This window comes from Colobus angolensis, unplaced genomic scaffold, assembly GCF_000951035.1.
Source record: "Colobus angolensis palliatus isolate OR3802 unplaced genomic scaffold, Cang.pa_1.0 Scaffold48, whole genome shotgun sequence".
Taxonomy (NCBI): Eukaryota; Metazoa; Chordata; class Mammalia; order Primates; family Cercopithecidae; genus Colobus; species Colobus angolensis.
Window position 1 is genome coordinate 10,968,439 of NW_012118265.1, and position 18,232 is coordinate 10,986,670.

Sequence of the window (18,232 nt, forward strand, 5' to 3'; positions counted from 1 at the left end):
CTTAAGTTTTGTACACGTTTCAGATTACTTCTTTAGAACAGATTCCTAGAAGTGGAATCACTGTGTGAAAGGACAAGAATATTTTTAAGACTCTTGAACTGCATTGCTAAACTGCTTTTTAGAAATGTTGAAATAATTTACACTTCAACTTAGAAACATGTGAGTGCCTTAACTCTCTTGCTCAAGCCAGCACTGATTATTGTATTTTAAAAAATGTGTTAAAAAGGGTAACTTATTTTAACTTTGACTACTTTGCCTACTAATGAGGTTGAATATCTTTTATGGACTGAGTCTCCTAAGTATTTGCTCATGTTCTTCGCTCATTGATTATTGATTTCCATGAACTTATAGTAGTAGCTTAAGGATGTTAAACTTTGTTTTTCATGCTTGTTACAAATATTTTCATTTAAAATTTTTGTGCATAAAAGGTTTTGCTCTTTACAGACTTTATATTTTATGTAGTCAAACCTATCAATTCTTTACTCTTTGACATTAGTTATAGGTTAAATTAAATTTAAAAAACAAAGACAGAAAAGCATCTACAAAAATACTTTAACAAGTACCCATGTATCTGCCAGCCAGACTTAACAAATGCTAATATTTGTTAAGTTAATAAATGCTTCTGGTTATTTAAAAATAAAATTACAGATGAAATTGAGATCACCTTAATTCCCTTCCCCAGTAACATTTTCCTCCTTCCTTTGCTCACTTTCTCCTTACCCAAAGGCAACCTCATCATAAATTTGGTATAATTCTAAATGTAGTGTATTTTTATCATAAGTATAGTATGTATTATAAACAATGCATAACACTGCTTGGTGTGTTTTAAAAATTTATACAATAAAATTTATGCTATCATAGTATTCATATCATAGTTTTGCAACTTGCTTATTAAAACTCAATATCATATTTTCAAGATTTATCCCATGCTATTACATATAGGTGTAATTAATTCATTTTACCTGCCTGTGTAATATGACTATACCACAACATTGCTTTTCCACATTCCTCTATCAAGGGACATTTGGGTTGCTCCTGAATTTTTGCTGCAAAAAATGCTTCAGTTAGTATTTCTGTACATGTTTTCTGATGCACTTATGTAAGAGTTCATCTAGAGATAGAACTGCAGAAAAATAGGGCACATGAAATTATAATATAACCATTAATTATATTATAAAGAGCAAATTGCTCTTTAAGAAGTCTGTAAATGAAAATTTGTGGGTTTTGGTTATATGGATGAATGAAGTCTGAGATTTTAGTGCACCCTTCATCTAAGTAATGTACACTGTACCCGATACGTAGATTTTTTAGCTTCCAAGTCTCCAATATCCATCACACCATTCTGTATGCCTTTACATACTCATAGCTTAGCTCCCACTTACAAGTGAGAATATATAGTATTTGGTTTTTTTATTTCTGACTTACTTCACTTTGAATAATGGCCTCCTGCTCCATCCAAGTTGCCGCAAAAGACGTTATTTTGTCTTTTTAATAGCTGAGTAGTATTAGCACATTTCATATACTGTAATATAAAAATCTTGTATTTAAACATTTTTATGATCAGCTTTAAAGGGAATTAAGACTTCAGAAAGAAAGTTACTCACCCATCTTAATAGTAATCTAGCTTTCATTTTTGAGTCTAATTAATGACTAATACATACATATGTATATATGTGTGTGTTCTTTTTTCTAAACAGGTATACCTATTTTACTTCCATCAAGAGTGTGTGAACATTCCCACTTTTTCACATCTTTGCCAAGACTTGTGTTGTCACAGTTTTTCTTATCCTGGAGTTATAAAGATAACTTTTGATATTTTATTCTAATTGTTATAAGATTTCATTGATTACATTTAAGCCTTTAATTTATGTTGAGTTAATTTATCTATATGGTGTCTGTGAAGGATCTACTTTTATCTTTTCAGCTTGGAAAAGTTACATGTCCTTACATTATTTAAAACATATTTTACTTTCTCTTCACTGATTTGTAATCCCCTTCTATCACCTACCAGGCTTTCATATATGATTGGGACTGTTTCAGGGCTCTTTATTATTTACCATTAATTTATCCCTGTGGCAATAATCACATGAGTTTTCTTTTTCTCTCGCATAAAAATTTCCTTCCCCACAGTCTTTCTTAAGATTTTGTTTATTCTAAATTTAAGACCAGTTTGTCAAACTCCATGAGAAAATCTGTTGCCATTAGGATTGGTTATGAAATTGTAGTTACATTTTAATTTGGGAGAAAATTTTCATTTATATGATAATGGTTGTTTTTGACCATGAAAAGGTCATATCTTTTCATTAATTCATGTCCTTAAATTTTTTTCATTAATATTAAAAATTTTTTATCATTAAAGAGTTTCACAGTTTTTCTTATATTTATTCCTAGGTCCTTTAGAGTCTTTACTGCTATTATAGATGGCATGCTTTTCTACATTTTCTATTTAGTTATTACTCATATATAGATTTGTTATTGATTTTATATGTTGATCTTAAATAACTTTATGGATCTTTTGTATAAGTTCTAAAGGTTAGATTCTTTTGAACTTTCTACACAAATAATCTTATTGTCTATAAATAATTTATCTTTCTCTCATTCTCCCTCTCAGCTCTATCTCTTTCTCTTTCTGGTTTATTCTGCTTTAATCCTTATACCTATCTGCTTTTGTCTCCCTGCATTGGGTAGGATAACTGTAAAATGCTAAATTTTGAAGGTGATGACAGGTGTCCTTGTTTAAGTTCTAATTACAGCAAATACCTTTACATTTTTTTTCTATATGTATAAATTTAGCTCTAGGATTTTGACATCATGCTCTTTTATGTAGGCTTTTTCAAAAGGCTTTGTTTCATATGTAGTTAAACAATTGTATATATACATTAACTGATTATATGTATAAAACTATGTTGGTTTCTGGACTAGTCTGTTCCATTTGTCTGCATTAATTCTTTCCATAAAAGTGGAGTAATTTAATAATTGTAGGTTTTACGGTATGCTTTAATATTTTGGAATGTCCTCTTTTTAGCCCCTCTCAAAAATTTTCAAACCAGTCTCACCTATGTATCCTTCTGGCTGTATTTTACCATCACTTCATAAGAGATAAAAAATAATTCTCTTAGAATTTAAGTTGGAACTCAGTTAAAGTGCTAATTAACTAAGGAAGTATTAACATTTTTGTAATATTTACTATTTCCAATCAGGAACGTGGTAATATCACTGTTCATTCAAGTCTATTTCTCTCCATTGCTCTGTGACTTTGAGAAAATTAATCTTTCTTCTACTTAGTTTACTCATTTGTAAGATGATAATGATAATACTGTCTATCTCATAGTTTTATCGTTGGGATTAAGTGAAATAATTGATATTAAATGAACAGGACAATTATTGGCACATTCTAAATGTCCAGTAAAGTTAATTATTATTATTAATTCTAAGAGTGCTCTTTTCATTTTAATATTAACTAAAAGTAACGTTGAATTTATCTTCTTATTTCAAATAGTATACTCCTTATTTCTGTGTTGTTTTCTATTTGTTATTATTATTATTTTTAATGCCTAGTATGAGCCAGGCACACTCTTTAGATATACTGGATTCTGTAACGAACAAGCAGACAAGATCCCTGCTCTCATGGAGCTTATATTCTCAAGTTGGCTCACGCTTTCGAGCAATACTAAATTATAAAGATTATACTGGATATTCTGGTTTTATTTCAGTGTTTAATAAAAACATCTTCAGTTGTTCACCACTAGGCATAGTTTTTCTTTTGTTATCAGACAAATATTTATCATGCTAAGAACACATCTTTCCATTGCTAGTTAGTAAAAGTGCTCACTCACTTTATTCAGTCAACACACATCACTGAGTGTCAACAGTATGCCAGGAGATGCTCTAGGTGCTGGGTCTACAATGACAAGCATATGTTCTCATGGAAATCCAGTCTAATTAGCGACACGGACATTAATACAATTTTTATACAAAATGTGTGTTAGTAAAGTGATTGTTGGATTTTATCAAATGTCATTTAAGTGATAAGTTTTAAAAATTTGAACTATTGAATTCATGCATTTTACTAAGTTCACTAATATTAAACTTTTATTTTTATATATTAAAAATATTTTAGCATTATATTACATAAGCATTTCCACATTTTGATGCCTGTGTGAGATTGATATATAGTTTGCAAAAGATAATTTGATTGAAGTTATTTATTATTTTATTTTATTTATTTATTTTTGAGACAGAGTCTTGCTCTGTCTCCCAGGCTGGAGTGCAGTGGCAGGATTTCGGCTCACTGCAATCTCCACCTCCTGGGTTCCAGCAATTCTTCTGCCTGAGCCTCCCAAGTAATTGGGGTTACAGGCATGCACCACCATGCCTGGCTAATATTTGTATTTTTAGTAGAGATGGGGTTTCCCCATGTTGACTAGGCTGCTCTTGAACTCCTGACCTCAGGTGATCCGCCTGCTTCAGCTCCCCAAAATGCTGGGATTACAGGCATGAGTCATCACACCTGGCTGAATTTGATTGAATTTTATACTGAAAATTCATGATTGAAATTTGGAAAACATTTCTGGTAATGTTGGTCTGACCAAAGTAGCAGAGTACAATAACTTGAGAGATTATCAGTCAGGTTCATCTTCCTACCTCCACTCTGAACCTCCCTTAATTCATGCAAGACGGATTTGAATTTGTGTTATTTGAGGTGGGGTGCTGGCTAAGGATTAGAATATTGGCTAATATTTATTGAGACATCACAATGTGTGGCCATTGTTCTGAGAGCTCTGTATGTATTAATTCACTCAAGTCTCAAAACAGTGCTATGAGGTAGGTACTAATATTAGTTCCATTGTACAAGTAAAGAAACTGGGCACAGAGACAAAGGACACAGAGCTGGTAAGGAGCAGAGCCAGATTTTAAAGCAAGGTGATTCAGAGCTAACATGCTTAGCTACTCTGGTAGGTGTATGAATCAAGAAAGGCAGGTTATGCTGCTATAACTAATACCAAAAATTCAGTTTCTAACAAAACAACAGATGTTTCTTTCTCATACAAAATGTGTGGTGGCACTGGGTGGCTCTCTAGAGCAGAAGCCCTCCGTGTGGTGGCTCAGAATTCTAGGCTGTTTTCATCTTCTGGCAACTCAATTTCAACATTTGCTCCTACAATCATCATTATCATGGTAGAAGAAAAGAGGAATTGCAGAGAATAGTACACTGGCTTTTAAAAGATTCCTCTTGGAGTGATACATATCCCCTCCAATATTTCATTGGCTGAATCAAGTCACATGACCAGCCTTGCTTCAGTAGACAGGGAAATGTGATCCTCTCCTGGGCCCAGAGGAGGGAAGTACTAGATTCATTAGTGACAACCCTGAAATCACAAGTGTATGTGTATCAGTTCTAGCTCTGCCACTGACCTTCAACAGGTCCCTTTGCTTCCGATTTTAACATCCAGAAAACGACAGAATTTTTAAATTTTTTTAATTGATATGTATTATTTAATGAGAGCCTAGTGTGTGCCAAGCACTGTGTAGCTCTGGCAATACAACGGTAAATATGGCAAAATCCCTGCCCTCAAGCAGTTTGCAATTTAATAGATATCTCACTGATAATTTTTAGTTCCAAAATTCCAAGATTCTGTTAAAAAGCAATCACAATAAGAAACTTCTCTTCATATTGTCCAGAATGTTATATTCTAGATACTCATGCATTAGGAGTTTCTTCTTTCTTTCTTGTGTACCTGAATCCATTTCGCTGCAGTGAAACTCCATCACTGCCACTGATACGCACATGGCCATCTCTTTCAAATCACTAATGTATGTCTATGTGGCACCTATTGTGAAAATAAAGCAGACTTTACACCATTCTCTTAGCTATTTTGAATTTAGTACAGAATACTTCATAAAAAATAGGAAAAAATATACTTGAGAAATACTTGGGCAGATAAATTTGCCACACAATGTACATTGCAGATATCAAAGTTTTTTCTATTACTCATGAACAAACCAAATTATAAAACTTTAAAAAATTTTAAATTTGGTTTACAGTTAATTTTCCCTTAGAGAAATGTCTATTAGCATGGAAAACAAGAAATGTGAATAAGTATACATGTGAGTATGTACAAAAGTAGTTTTCTAAGTATTTTTTTTTAATCTCTTAGGATTTGAAACAGCCTGCCAAGTTTTAATTTACTGGTTGCCTTTAGTTAAAATACAGTTAGCAATGAAAAATTTATGAGAACTTGAGGCATTGTCTTCAAACATGATGCAACAGTTGAAAATTTGAATGAAATGTGCAAAGAATTCCATTTTACTCCACACTGAAGCAATTGTGGCATTTCCTTTATTTTTAATACTGCACATTGAATTCCTAAACCCAATCCAAAAAGCAGTGATGCAATAGTTTGATGGGTTTTTAGTGTCTTACAGATCACTACAAATCAACTTCTGATTAATCATGCTCATTTTTCATATTATTAGAATTCTTCATCAGTTAAAAGATATTTTGTTAGTTTCACAAGAGACCAGTTCTGGAGTACTTAATTTGCTACTCGTTTGTTCTATGAATTTGTTTAATATTGGCATGCTTGTCTCCCTTTTCAACAGTAAAACAAGGACAGACACCATGATTATATACTCGCAGAACATCTGGTTTGCTCAGTAAGCATCCAATACTTATTCCTGGGTTATCTAAAAGGCAAAATAAGGATAATCAGAATATTTGAGTTTAGGAAGGGCTAAAAGAGAGAAACTGATAATATTTACTAAAAGAGATGAATAACCATTCTTTTCTGTCAATATACATATTTCCCTTGAGCAATCCAGTCTTCTGCCATGACACTAAGTGCTAGCTTTTGACTCCCAAATCCATATCTCCAGTCAAGGCTTTCTTCCTGAAGCCCACATTGGCATTTAACCACCACCACCACCTGGTTAGTCATATAAACAGCTTGGATTCAAAATATGTAAACCAGAATGCTTTATCTTCTTCTGTTCCATCAGATTACTTTGTGATTTCTCATTTTCAGGGTGATATTATCATCCAGTTAGCCAAACAATGCACCTGGAGTCATCCTGGATTCTTCTATTTTTCTTACGGGCTGTAAGTCCTGTTAATTTGACTTTCTTAATAGCTCTTCCATCTTCCTATGACTTCTAACTTTAGTTCAGTCCTTCTTTCTTAGTCACTGTGCTCCTATAAAAAAATACCTAAGACTGGGTAATTTATAAATAATGGAAACTTATTTTTTATAGTTCTGGAGCTGGGAAGACCAAGATCAAGGAGTAGTGGAACTACAGGCATGTGCTACCATGCCTGGCTAATTAAAAAAAAAAATTTTTTTAAAGATGGAGTCTTGCTAAGTTGTTCAGGCTAATCTTGAACTACGGGCCTCATATCATCCTCCTGCCTCAACCTCCTGAGTAGCTAGGATTACAGATACAAGTCACCACACCCAGCTGTAAAATCTTTTCTATTTCATACTATGCATGCAGTTATTGTGTGGTTCTAAGGAACTACATTGTGTCAGTATATAGACCTCAAAGGGCAATGTCCTTGTTTACTGGTACCACTCTATTCTGAATGCACTATGGTACCACGTGAAAATAATTACTTACAAGTGTTTTATGATAATAATTTAAAAAAAGGTAAAGGAAAGAAGGAAGAAATTAAATTGCTAAAAGATAAAAAAAAAAAAAAAGGAAAACTGTTTCAAGACAATCTTAAATCTTGGCTTGTAACATGGCCAAGGAAAGGAACATTTACCTTTTGCTGTGGAAACGTGGACTCCATCATGGCTGTTTCAAAGCTGTGAGCACCCTCTGCCTGGGTCTTCTCCCACAGGGCTCTGAGAAATTGCACAGAATGACTCTGAATGGACAGGGGTTCAGGAAACAGGCTCTGAAAGGGTATTAAAGACAGAAACTATGTCTTGTCTCAATAGTATTGTTTGATTGATTTCAAGGCACTGTTTAGGCTTGGTTTGAACTTTAACATGATTCAAATTTAAATGAAACAAGAAAAAGATCTATCTTAAAGATCAAACATGGGGGTTGGGCGTGGTGAATGAACCTGTATTCCCAGCACTTTGGGATACTGAGGCAGGAGGGTCGCTTGAGACCAGAAGTTTGAGACCAGCCTGGCCAATATAGCAAGAACCCTACCTCTCTTAAAAAAATTAAATGAGGCCGGGTGTGGTGGCTCATGCCTGTAATTCTAGCACTTTGGGAGGCCGAGGTGGGTGGATCACCAAGTCGGGAGATGGAGGCCATTCTGGCTAACATGGTGAAGCCCCGTCTCTACTGAAAATACAAAAAATTAGCCAGGCGTGGTGGCATGCACCTATAGTCCCAGTTACTTGGGAGGCTGAGGCAGGAGAATTGCTTGAACCCGGGAGGCAGAAGTTACAGTGAGCCGAGATCCTACCACTGCACTCCAGCCTGGGAGACAGAGTGAGACTCTGTCTAAAAAAAAAAAAATTAAATGAAAAAAGATCAAACATATGATATATTTCAGGATTTCATTTTTTAACAGAAATTTAAAATTATTTCGTAGTATTTTCAAGGCAGTTGATAATGATGTCTGTAAGTATGCCTAACCTTTGTAATATAGTGTTTATCTCAGTGATTTCCCAAGGATGTTCCTTAATTGGAATACGGTTAATATAAATATTCATATTTATTTTCTCAAAGATCTGGGAATTAAGGAATAAAATCAAAGTAGAGCACAAAAATCAAGTATATTTATACAGAGTAGATCATGAAGAATAGAAATGAAACAACTAAGTTCATTATTACATTAATCAAATATGAACAGTAGGAGTGGGTATATGGGGGACAGAAAAATAATTTTAATTCTAAAATGTATAATGGGTGAATATTCTCAAAACTTTAAGATAAATTCTCTAAGTGTTGAGCTATAAGAATGTGAACATAAAGAAAATCACATTTACATATATTTCACTCAAGCCAATGAAAATAAACTTTTCAAAGGATGATTTTAACTTGTGTTTGTATATTTACTAATCAATGATGTGTCTAATAATCATTCACATGTGATAGTGTTATGCCTATAAATGTAAGAAGCTTTTCAATGCAAAGAAACAATTTTTTAAAAAATGTATAGAACATCTATAAAGGTATAAAATACCATTTACATACGTACAATGTGATACATAGGATCCTTTACGTATAATGCATAATAAAATAATGAGATTGGCTTATGAAATCATATTTTCTTTTTACGTCAATGACTGTCTAAGCACTGATGTATGAGACTAAGTGGTTTGTATGTAAAAACCTTCTATTTAGTGAATGAAGATTAATAAATACTATTCCAGAAAAATTTTATCATTATCATCAAAATGAACTATTTCTAGTACTGAATGGGAAAAGATGGAGGATCTTAATGCTCAAGTTAGTGATCCACAGATTCAAAAAGTTTAAGAGCCAGCAATAGATAAATTACATAACCCATAATGTGGATACATCTGAGAAATTATTGATTATTATCAAAAACTGATGCAGCACCCAATTTTTCATTTTAAGAACAGGACCTGATTTAATGAATCATCAATCTAAACAGAAGCATTTAGACTGGAGTCTGTGAATTTGAGAACTGTATGAATGTGTGCTGTTGACAGAAAAGGCAAAGAGTTTGGCCCAATGAATAAGAGTAGTGCCAGGTTGTAATTATTAATATCAAGTCAAAGTTTGATTTTTATTTACCCCAAAGCCAGATTTCAGGCAGAAGATGACATGATATCATAAGTGTGGAAAAAGAAAGAAACCATTACAGTAAAATGAACACAGAAGAAACACAGCATACACAGATGCTTTTTGGTGATTTTGTTTAAAGAGAAAGACAAAGAATCAGACAAAGTCAATAAAATAATACTGAGGGGCAAAAAAATCCATCAAGATTTCTTGGTTTGTTTTCAGAAAACTGACAACTGTTTAGAACAAAGCCAAAGATGAAACCAAATATAAAATCACTGATGAAAACTAAGTGAAAAATATAAGCAAAATAGAAGACAAATAAGGCCGTTATTTCAAGAAAAGGAAGGACAGTCAATGCTGTTTTTTATATTCATGTACAATTTGGTTCACACCGAAATGTGAGTTGTTCTCTATGAGATGTTATTAAATGTTCATAAGACTCGCTTTAGAAAAAAACAGTATTCCTAAGGCATGTCCAATCTGTCTCTTTTCTTAATTACCATAGTTCTACTTTATTATTATAATGTATTCAGCATTAAAATTCATTATTTTCCAATAAGCCTGACTTTATTTTATAAAGAAATACAACTGTCTTCTTGGTGATTTTTACAGGAGCTATTATGAAAATATTTTATTAACAGAAGTAAATAAAATATCATATGATTTCACTTTTCAGCCATGTTATAACATTTGCATTTTGTTTTTTTCTGCCTTTGCCCTCCCTGCTTCCAGCTGCATAAAATAATGCATTTTAAAAATAAAAATACATTATTTTTCAACATACGTATGACAACAAAAAGATCACTGGGTCAGGGGTCAGATAATCTGAGTTCTGCCCTTCAGTTTTCTTATCTGTAAAAATGATTCCTAAGATTCCTTCTACTACTAACATTTTATAATCTATGTTCAAATTTTACATGAAAGTTTAGTGCATCCAAGATAACTATTTTCAAATAAGAATCTCTTTTGATGCTAACATCCCTGCATCAAATTCTTCATTCTCAAGTTGTAAGTTGCTCTTTACATAATTTCACCTATGTACATATATTCTATAGAAAAAAAGAGACATTCCAGTATCTTAACAATGTCAAAAAGAATATACTGACACTAACATTAATTGGAGATTGGAAGACTCTAGACAAATCAAGGCTAGCACTACGTAAGGGAAGCTATTCTCCCAAATACGCTGCTTTTGCTGTTGTTTAACCAAAGATATTTTCCCTTTCATTCTTCTTTTTTAAAGCTAAGGATGTTTAAGATATTAATAGGTTTGGCTAACTGATTAATAATTCCTTCTTTTATAAGGAAACTATCCTAAAATATAAAAAAGAGGTTAAAATTATTAATGAAATATTTATGTATTGCTGTTATCTACATATCAACTATGGCCAAATAATAATTCAATACAAGTGATTATAAGCCCATATCCCACAGGCTCATTAAAGAGCCTGATGAACACAAATTATACAAACCTGCTGAAATAGAAACATGATCTGGATCCATGGCTGAGGTTCTTGACTGATGAGAATAAAACTGGACTTACTGTATAGGCAGTAATGACCCTTCAGGGAGCAGGTGAAGAACAACTTTGCTACACAACTTCTCACAGTGTCTAGAAACAAATACATACAGCATTAAACGTTATGGTCTTTCCAGAGTTACGCTTTATATTGATACTTCAACACACAAATGCCTTTATAAAATATCCTTCAGTTTTCAGACTGTGAGCTAATAACTATAAACAACTGTATATTTGAGGGTGGATCCATTTCATGGAAAGTAGATTTGAATAAAGCTGTTTTAAATTATTATTATTATTTTAATTAACAATATATGAAGACTCTTTGAGCAACTCCAATGGGGGGAAAACCCTCTCATCAATAAAATGGGAGATACTGTATCATTTTCATCTTGAAGTGATTACCTGGGAAAAATAAACAAATGGATTAAGAAAACCCAGGCATTTTCTGGGTAGTAAATGACTTGCCATGAACTGTGGATGCTCTTCTCTTGGCAGTGCAGGGGCCTCAGAGATCGCTTCCAAAATAACTCTGGCTGAGGTGTAGCTTCCTGTGAACTGTACTGGTCAGGTTTGAAAAGATTATCTCACCCTGAAGGATTTCAGCTGGGAGACTTAATGAGAAGGATACCTTCAGGGACAAGGAAGTAGTGGGTGGGTGGTGTAGAGGTGGTGAGGAACCATGGGTAGAGACAGGAATAATGAATACATAAATGAATGAAGCAAATATGGGTTGAGATTCTACGTGCTAGGCACTGTGTTAAGTACTGGACAATAAACATTATCATTAATTGACTTCCACATGTGTTACGTGTTCGACTTCATTTAATTTTACCCTACAAGATGGGTATTATTTCTGTTATAAAGATGAGGTAACAGCTCATTAGAAAGCCAGTTTAGTAAACCACTGTGACTGCGTTGTTCACTCTTATAACCTTGGCACATGACCGATAAATATGAATAGATAACTAATGTCTGGAGAGATGAATGATGAATGATGCTCAGAGATCCAGAAAAAAATGGCTCAAGCCCGCTCAATCTGTGGCAGAGCCAGGACTGGAACTCAGCAGGGCTGACACCATGTTGGAATGTTTTAGGCTCTACTATATTGGGGATTTTTTTAATCTGTAGAGTCGTACTGATAGCTCATGGGGTATTTTTTGTTTCAGAATTAATCTTACATTTTAAATGAAATGTTTTGAAAATTAATAGAGGCCAGGCATGGTGGCTCATGCGTGGAATTCCAGCACTTTGGGAAGCCAAGGTGGGCGGATTGCCTCATCTCAAGGGTTTGAGACCAGCCCGGACAACATGGTGAACCCCTTTCTCTACAAAAAAAATACAGAAATTAGCTGGGCACAGTGGTATCTGCCTGTAGTCCCAGCGACTTGGGGGTCTGAGCAAGAGGTGGGCTTGAGCCCAGGAGGTGGAGTCTGCAGTGAGGTGAGATCGTGCCACTGCACCCTAGCCTGGGCAACAGAGAAATACTCTGTCTCAAACAAAACAGAACAAAAACAAACACAAAAGCAGACAGAAGAAAGAAAGAAAGAAAGAGAAAGAAGAAAAGAAAGAAAGAGAGAAAGAAAATTAATAGATTCAGTGACCCAGTATGCCCTACTCTTAAAAATGGAAATGGACTAGAGTTTTTTGAAAGTCGATGAGAAAGCCAGGCACAGTGGCACACACCTGTAGTACTAGCTACTTGGGAGGCAGAAGTGGGAGAATCCCTGAGGACAGGAGTTCAAGGCCAGCTTGGGTAATATAGTGAGACCACATCTCTAAAAGCAAACAAACAAAATAATAAAAGCTGATAAGGATCCTAGTAAGGACGACAGAGTAAGTCCCCACCTAAGACAGAGTGTTGTTGAATTCTCTAGTGAATGGGGGAGGAAGACTTATCTGTGCTCCATCAGAGGTCAGGTATGAAATAAGTGACAGGCTTTTCAGGAAAAGTTTGGAAAATCTTAGAGAGAGTGGCCAATGAGAGATTAGAGGAGACGTTCTTGGAAACCAAACAATAATGTGACAGGGCAAGTTAGATATATATACAGAAATGTTAATCATTAATAGCTTTCTGTGATTCTGAAACATTGGTAAAGAAGAGGACTAGCTTTTGTGAAGGTAATTGTTTCAGGAAATTAAAAAGATTTAAGTTGAACATGCAGTGTTCTTGCATAAAATCAGAAATCATGTCTGTATTCCATGGGCGAATGAATCATGAGATGTAAAGAGTTCTTGAAGCCTCAATGGACAAGACCAGGAGGTCTGGCACTGAGAAAGACCTGGGAGAACAGAATGGAGCATAATATCGACTTAAAATTGCCCAATCAGAAATTGTTTGACAATGATAATTTTTTTAAGTTGGCACATATGCTCTGAAAAATTGAATTTAATTTATGCTAAACAAATAGGAAACCTAGTATCTCAAGAGCGCATACAAAAAATGGTATTTGAAATAAATCTAAGTGTAACATATATATAGAGATAGCAATATGTTTTGTTTTAATGGAAAGTTTCAAAAGGAAACAAGTTCTTTTCCAAGAATGCATGTAGTTAGCCTGAGAGTTGCAAGTTGGACTTTAGGCCTTTACCATGAAAAAAAAGTTCTGCCTTTTTCCTCCCTCTAAATTTTTACTGCCAATTCATGTTTTCTTTTGAAAATAAACATTATTAGATTTATTTCACTCACTCTGAGCCTACCGGCTTTTTATACACAAACCACAGAAGTCTCAGATCACATAAAATGGTCAAAGTAGTACAAGAGAGAGATCCTTAACTTAGAAGCATATACACTGGCTATAAAAATACATCAGTTCTGTGATACAAGGCTTCTGTTAATGCTTTCAGTAAATCTGGTCTGTACCAATATTTTTATTCTCATTTTTTTCAGAGTTTTCTTCGCTTGGAAAATTCTCCCCTTGACATTAAGACTTAGTTGTTAATTTTTCCTGTATTTCCCTCCTGTTTATTCCACAATATCAAACAGTAGGAATGCAATAAATTGTTGCTGGATGAATGAATGGATGAGTGTCAGATATGTCTTGAGAGGAATAGGGGCCTGATGATGGTCCTGCTCTTAAGAAGCTTGCAGCTAAATGGGAGAAACATCTGAACGTAGAACAATGGTTATGAGTTGTTTTAAGTTTATGAGATAATGGAGGGACACATGATGATGACTACTCAGAGAAATAAGCAACTCATTCTGACTGGAGAACTGGGGATCATTTTTCAAAGTATACTTCAAATATCCCCTTCTCCATGAACTTAAAAAGATTTAAGTTGAACATACAGTGTTCTTGCATAAAATCAGAAATCATGTCTGTATTCTGTGGGCGAATGAATCATGAGATGTAAAGAGTTCTTGAAGCCTCAATGGACAAGACCAGGAGGAGAAGGGGATATTTGAGGTATACTTTGAAAAATGATCAAGATTTTGAACTTAAAGCACAAGAGAAACAAGCACTTTAAGTGTAGAAGAACCCTGAAAGCAATCACATCAACATAAATATTTAAGGTAATTCCAGATAGTATGTTTAGTATATCTCAGTCATTGAAATATTACTTATATAATTGGATAATTGATGCCAAAAGGATTATTCATTTATCTAGATTAAATGTTGAAGAGAGAAATCATGCTGTCTTAAATATAGAATGTTTTCCATATTCAACTAAATCTGAGAGTAGTTTCTTTATTTTTATTGGAATGTGGCTTCTTTTTCTAATAATCAAAGGATTTGGTTTGGTCTTTATAAAGACTAAAGTTAACATGAACATAAGTAATTATACAATATAATGTGTTACATGTTAAAATACCCAAATATATTACACAGATAAATAAATTTAAAGACATGATACAAAAATACAAGAATATTTGGTCTTCTTTTTGAGTCAAAATCTTTCAGAATCATTTTGGAATTCTTTGTTTCTTCTGCCACTCTTCCTCCACAATGCCATTTATGTGCGTTTATTCCTGCAACACATTCACTAGACCGCATCTGAGAAACACGTCGTTCTTCTTGGGAGACTAGACACTTTTAACCCATTTCTCAGGTGGTCACTCATAACCTGTGCCATTATATAGATTTTGTTTTGTTTGTTTAGAGATAAGTGTCTTAAGATTAAAAATGGAATATGGCTTTGATTTTTTAATAGCTAGTAGAAATATCAAAGAATTGGCTTTATGTTTTGGAAAAAAAGAATAAATTAGGTCTCATTTTGAATTCTTTACAAAACTTACCCTTGAAAGTTCCCTCCCAGTGAAATAAGCGTCAGACAAATGTATCTGTCTCATTTCCCAGGGTGTTCAACTGAGCATTGTAGAAACTGTATTTCTACAATGATTTATAAAAGCTCAAACACATGAATATGTTTGCTGAAACTGCTAGACTGTAAGTATTTACACATTGAACATAGCTTATAAATAAACAACAAACTCAGAGAAGCCATTTTGAGAGATTTAGGAAAGGAACTAATTCTCATTGACTCCTTACTTTGTACACAGATGTAAGTGTAACCAATTACATTTCATCTTTATGAAGTAGGCTTTGTTATCTCCATCTTACTGAAGAGGAAATCTCAAGATCAAACTTCTAGGAAACAGCTGAACTGGAATTTGAACCCAGATGCCACAGTCTGTTCTCTTTCTAGTACATGAATGAATGGCTCAGATAAAACAGAGGCAATAGAAATAACTCAAAAAGAAGTGTAATTCAATAGAAAGAGCATTGGCTCAGGATTCGGACTGAGTTTTCCTCTCTGTCCTTGAGTTTCTTATCTTTAAAGTGGTAGCAAACCAAAAGCTGATCCAGAATAAAAAAAAAAGCTCATCTACTTAAACAATTTTTACATTTTAATTTGCTTATTATCTTTCTCTCCTAGATTGTGAAATCCATGAGGGTAACAATTTTTTATTGTGGTAAATTATATGAAACATATAATTTATAGATAATATGGTTTACAGTTTAAATCATTTTTAGGTGCACAGTTCATTGGCATTAAATACATTCACGTTGTTGTGCAATCATCACCACCATCCATCTCCAGAACTCTTCCATCCTTCCCAGTTGAAACCCTATACCCATTAAACCATAACTCCCCATCTTCCTCTCCCCTGAGCCCCTGGCAACCAACCATTATATCTTCTGTCTTTATGAATTTGGCTACTCTAGGTACCTAGAGTGGAATCATATTGTTCTTTTGTTCTGGCTTATTTCACTTAGCATAATATCTTCAATGTTCATACACATGGTAGCATGTGTCAGAATTTCGTTTCTTTATTAAAGCTGAATTATGCCATGGTTTGCTTGTTCATTTATCTGTTGATGGACATTTGAGTTGTTCATACCTCTTGGCTACCGTGAATAATGCTACTATGAACACGGGTACAGAAATATCTCTTTGAGCCTCTGATTTAAGTTCTTTTTGGTATATACAAAGAAGTGGCATTATTGGATCATATGGTAATTCTATGTTGAGTTTTTTTGAGGAACTCTCGTGTTAGAAATGAAATTTTTTTTTTTTTTTTAGACGGAGTCTCGCTCTGTCGCCCGGGCAGGAGTGCAGTGGCCGGATCTCAGCTCACTGCAAGCTCCGCCTCCCGGGTTTACGCCATTCTCCTGCCTCAGCCTCCCAAGCAGCTGGGACTACAGGCGCCCGCCACCTCGCCCGGCTAATTTTTGTATTTTTAGTAGAGACAGGGTTTCACCGTGTTAGCCAGGATGGTCTCGATCTCTTGACCTCGTGATCCGCCCGTCTCGGCCTCCCAAAGTGCTGGGATTACAGGCTTGAGCCACCGCGCCCGGCCAGAAATGAAATTTTTATCTCTGAAATTTTACAATTTACTAATGGCCTACAGAGGCCTGTGAAGAAATGTGTCTGTGATGGCTGTCCAGAGCAGGGCTGGACATTTGCTCAGGGCTATGAGGGCTTGCTCTGGCACTCAGGATAGGCTGGATGACAACAGGAGGAGTCTTCCTCTGCCTACTTGACACTAGTGTGGCAGGAACCCTTGAAGCAGTTTCCTTCATCTTCCATTTAATTCTTCTTTAATGTATTTCAAAGACAGAAAATTCAAAACATTGATGCAATAAATAAATAATACTGTTGTTTAATTGTATGAATGTCCTAAATTGGACAGAAAAAAAGTAGAAGAAAATGAAACTGGTAATTTGTCTGACGAGAGCTTTCCAAAAGTAGGTAAAATAAAGCATGCTTTTGAAGTGAACCATAAATTCCAATTTGGGGAAAAAGTATAGAACAAACTCATTACTTTAAAATACCATTGCTTTTGACTGAAAAAGTGGAAGAAGGCATCACAAGCCAGCGTGGACCACTTGTAAAACTTTGATTCCATGTGATTTGTAAAATATATTAGTATTTTAGACTAAAACTCTATTCATCTCCAAGTTAAAGTTTAGAAGTTTTGAATAGAATAGCAATTATTTCATAACTTTGATGGAGTAAATAGAATAAAAGATATTTAAAGTAAAAATACAAGTAGATTCTGAAAAATAATACTGAATTTGAAATAACTGAAATTACATCAAATAATTATTCAGGAGTAGACACTGCTTTAATCATCTGATGTCTTCAGAGCTTGATTTTGTAGAAGGTGTTCAGAAGTGTAAGTGGTTGAACTGACCTGTACTGAAGGAAAAACTGCCAAATCTCTCATTTGTTGAGAATCTAGCACACGAGGGTAATGGAAAAGAGGACTTGTCTAGTGTTTACTAAGTTCTATGTACAACAGTATTAGTTGAGAAATATGTGTTCCCTTTACAGCAGCTGGTGGGCCCCTGGCAATATCACATGCATATGTGTGGGACGTCCCTACCCAGAGCAAAAATACTATGCTCATTTCCTCTTTGTGGCAAAAATCCAGCCAGTTGTCAAATGGGCATGTTGGATGCTTTTGTTTTGACTTATCCAGAGAATAAAATAAGTTCTTTTGCAAGTGATTGCTTTAATAACACCAATTTGGTAATTTTTTTTTTTTTTTTT

The 18,232-nt window shown here is 34.3% G+C and overlaps 1 protein-coding gene across 3 annotated transcripts in view; it reads right to left on the reverse strand.

Moving 5' to 3' along the window:
• VEPH1 (ventricular zone expressed PH domain-containing 1) overlaps positions 1-18,232 on the reverse strand; it is a 236,175-nt gene that overhangs the window by 44,603 nt on the left and 173,340 nt on the right. For 2 of the 3 annotated variants that reach the window (XM_011959026.1, XM_011959027.1), the window contains 2 exons: positions 11,187-11,326; positions 7,763-7,897 (listed from right to left, as the gene is read on the reverse strand). In XM_011959026.1, coding sequence (XP_011814416.1) covers positions 7,763-7,897; positions 11,187-11,326 — 275 coding nt within the window. The remainder of the gene's footprint in view (positions 1-7,762; positions 7,898-11,186; positions 11,327-18,232) is intronic. The other variant, XM_011959028.1, reaches the window with a different exon arrangement.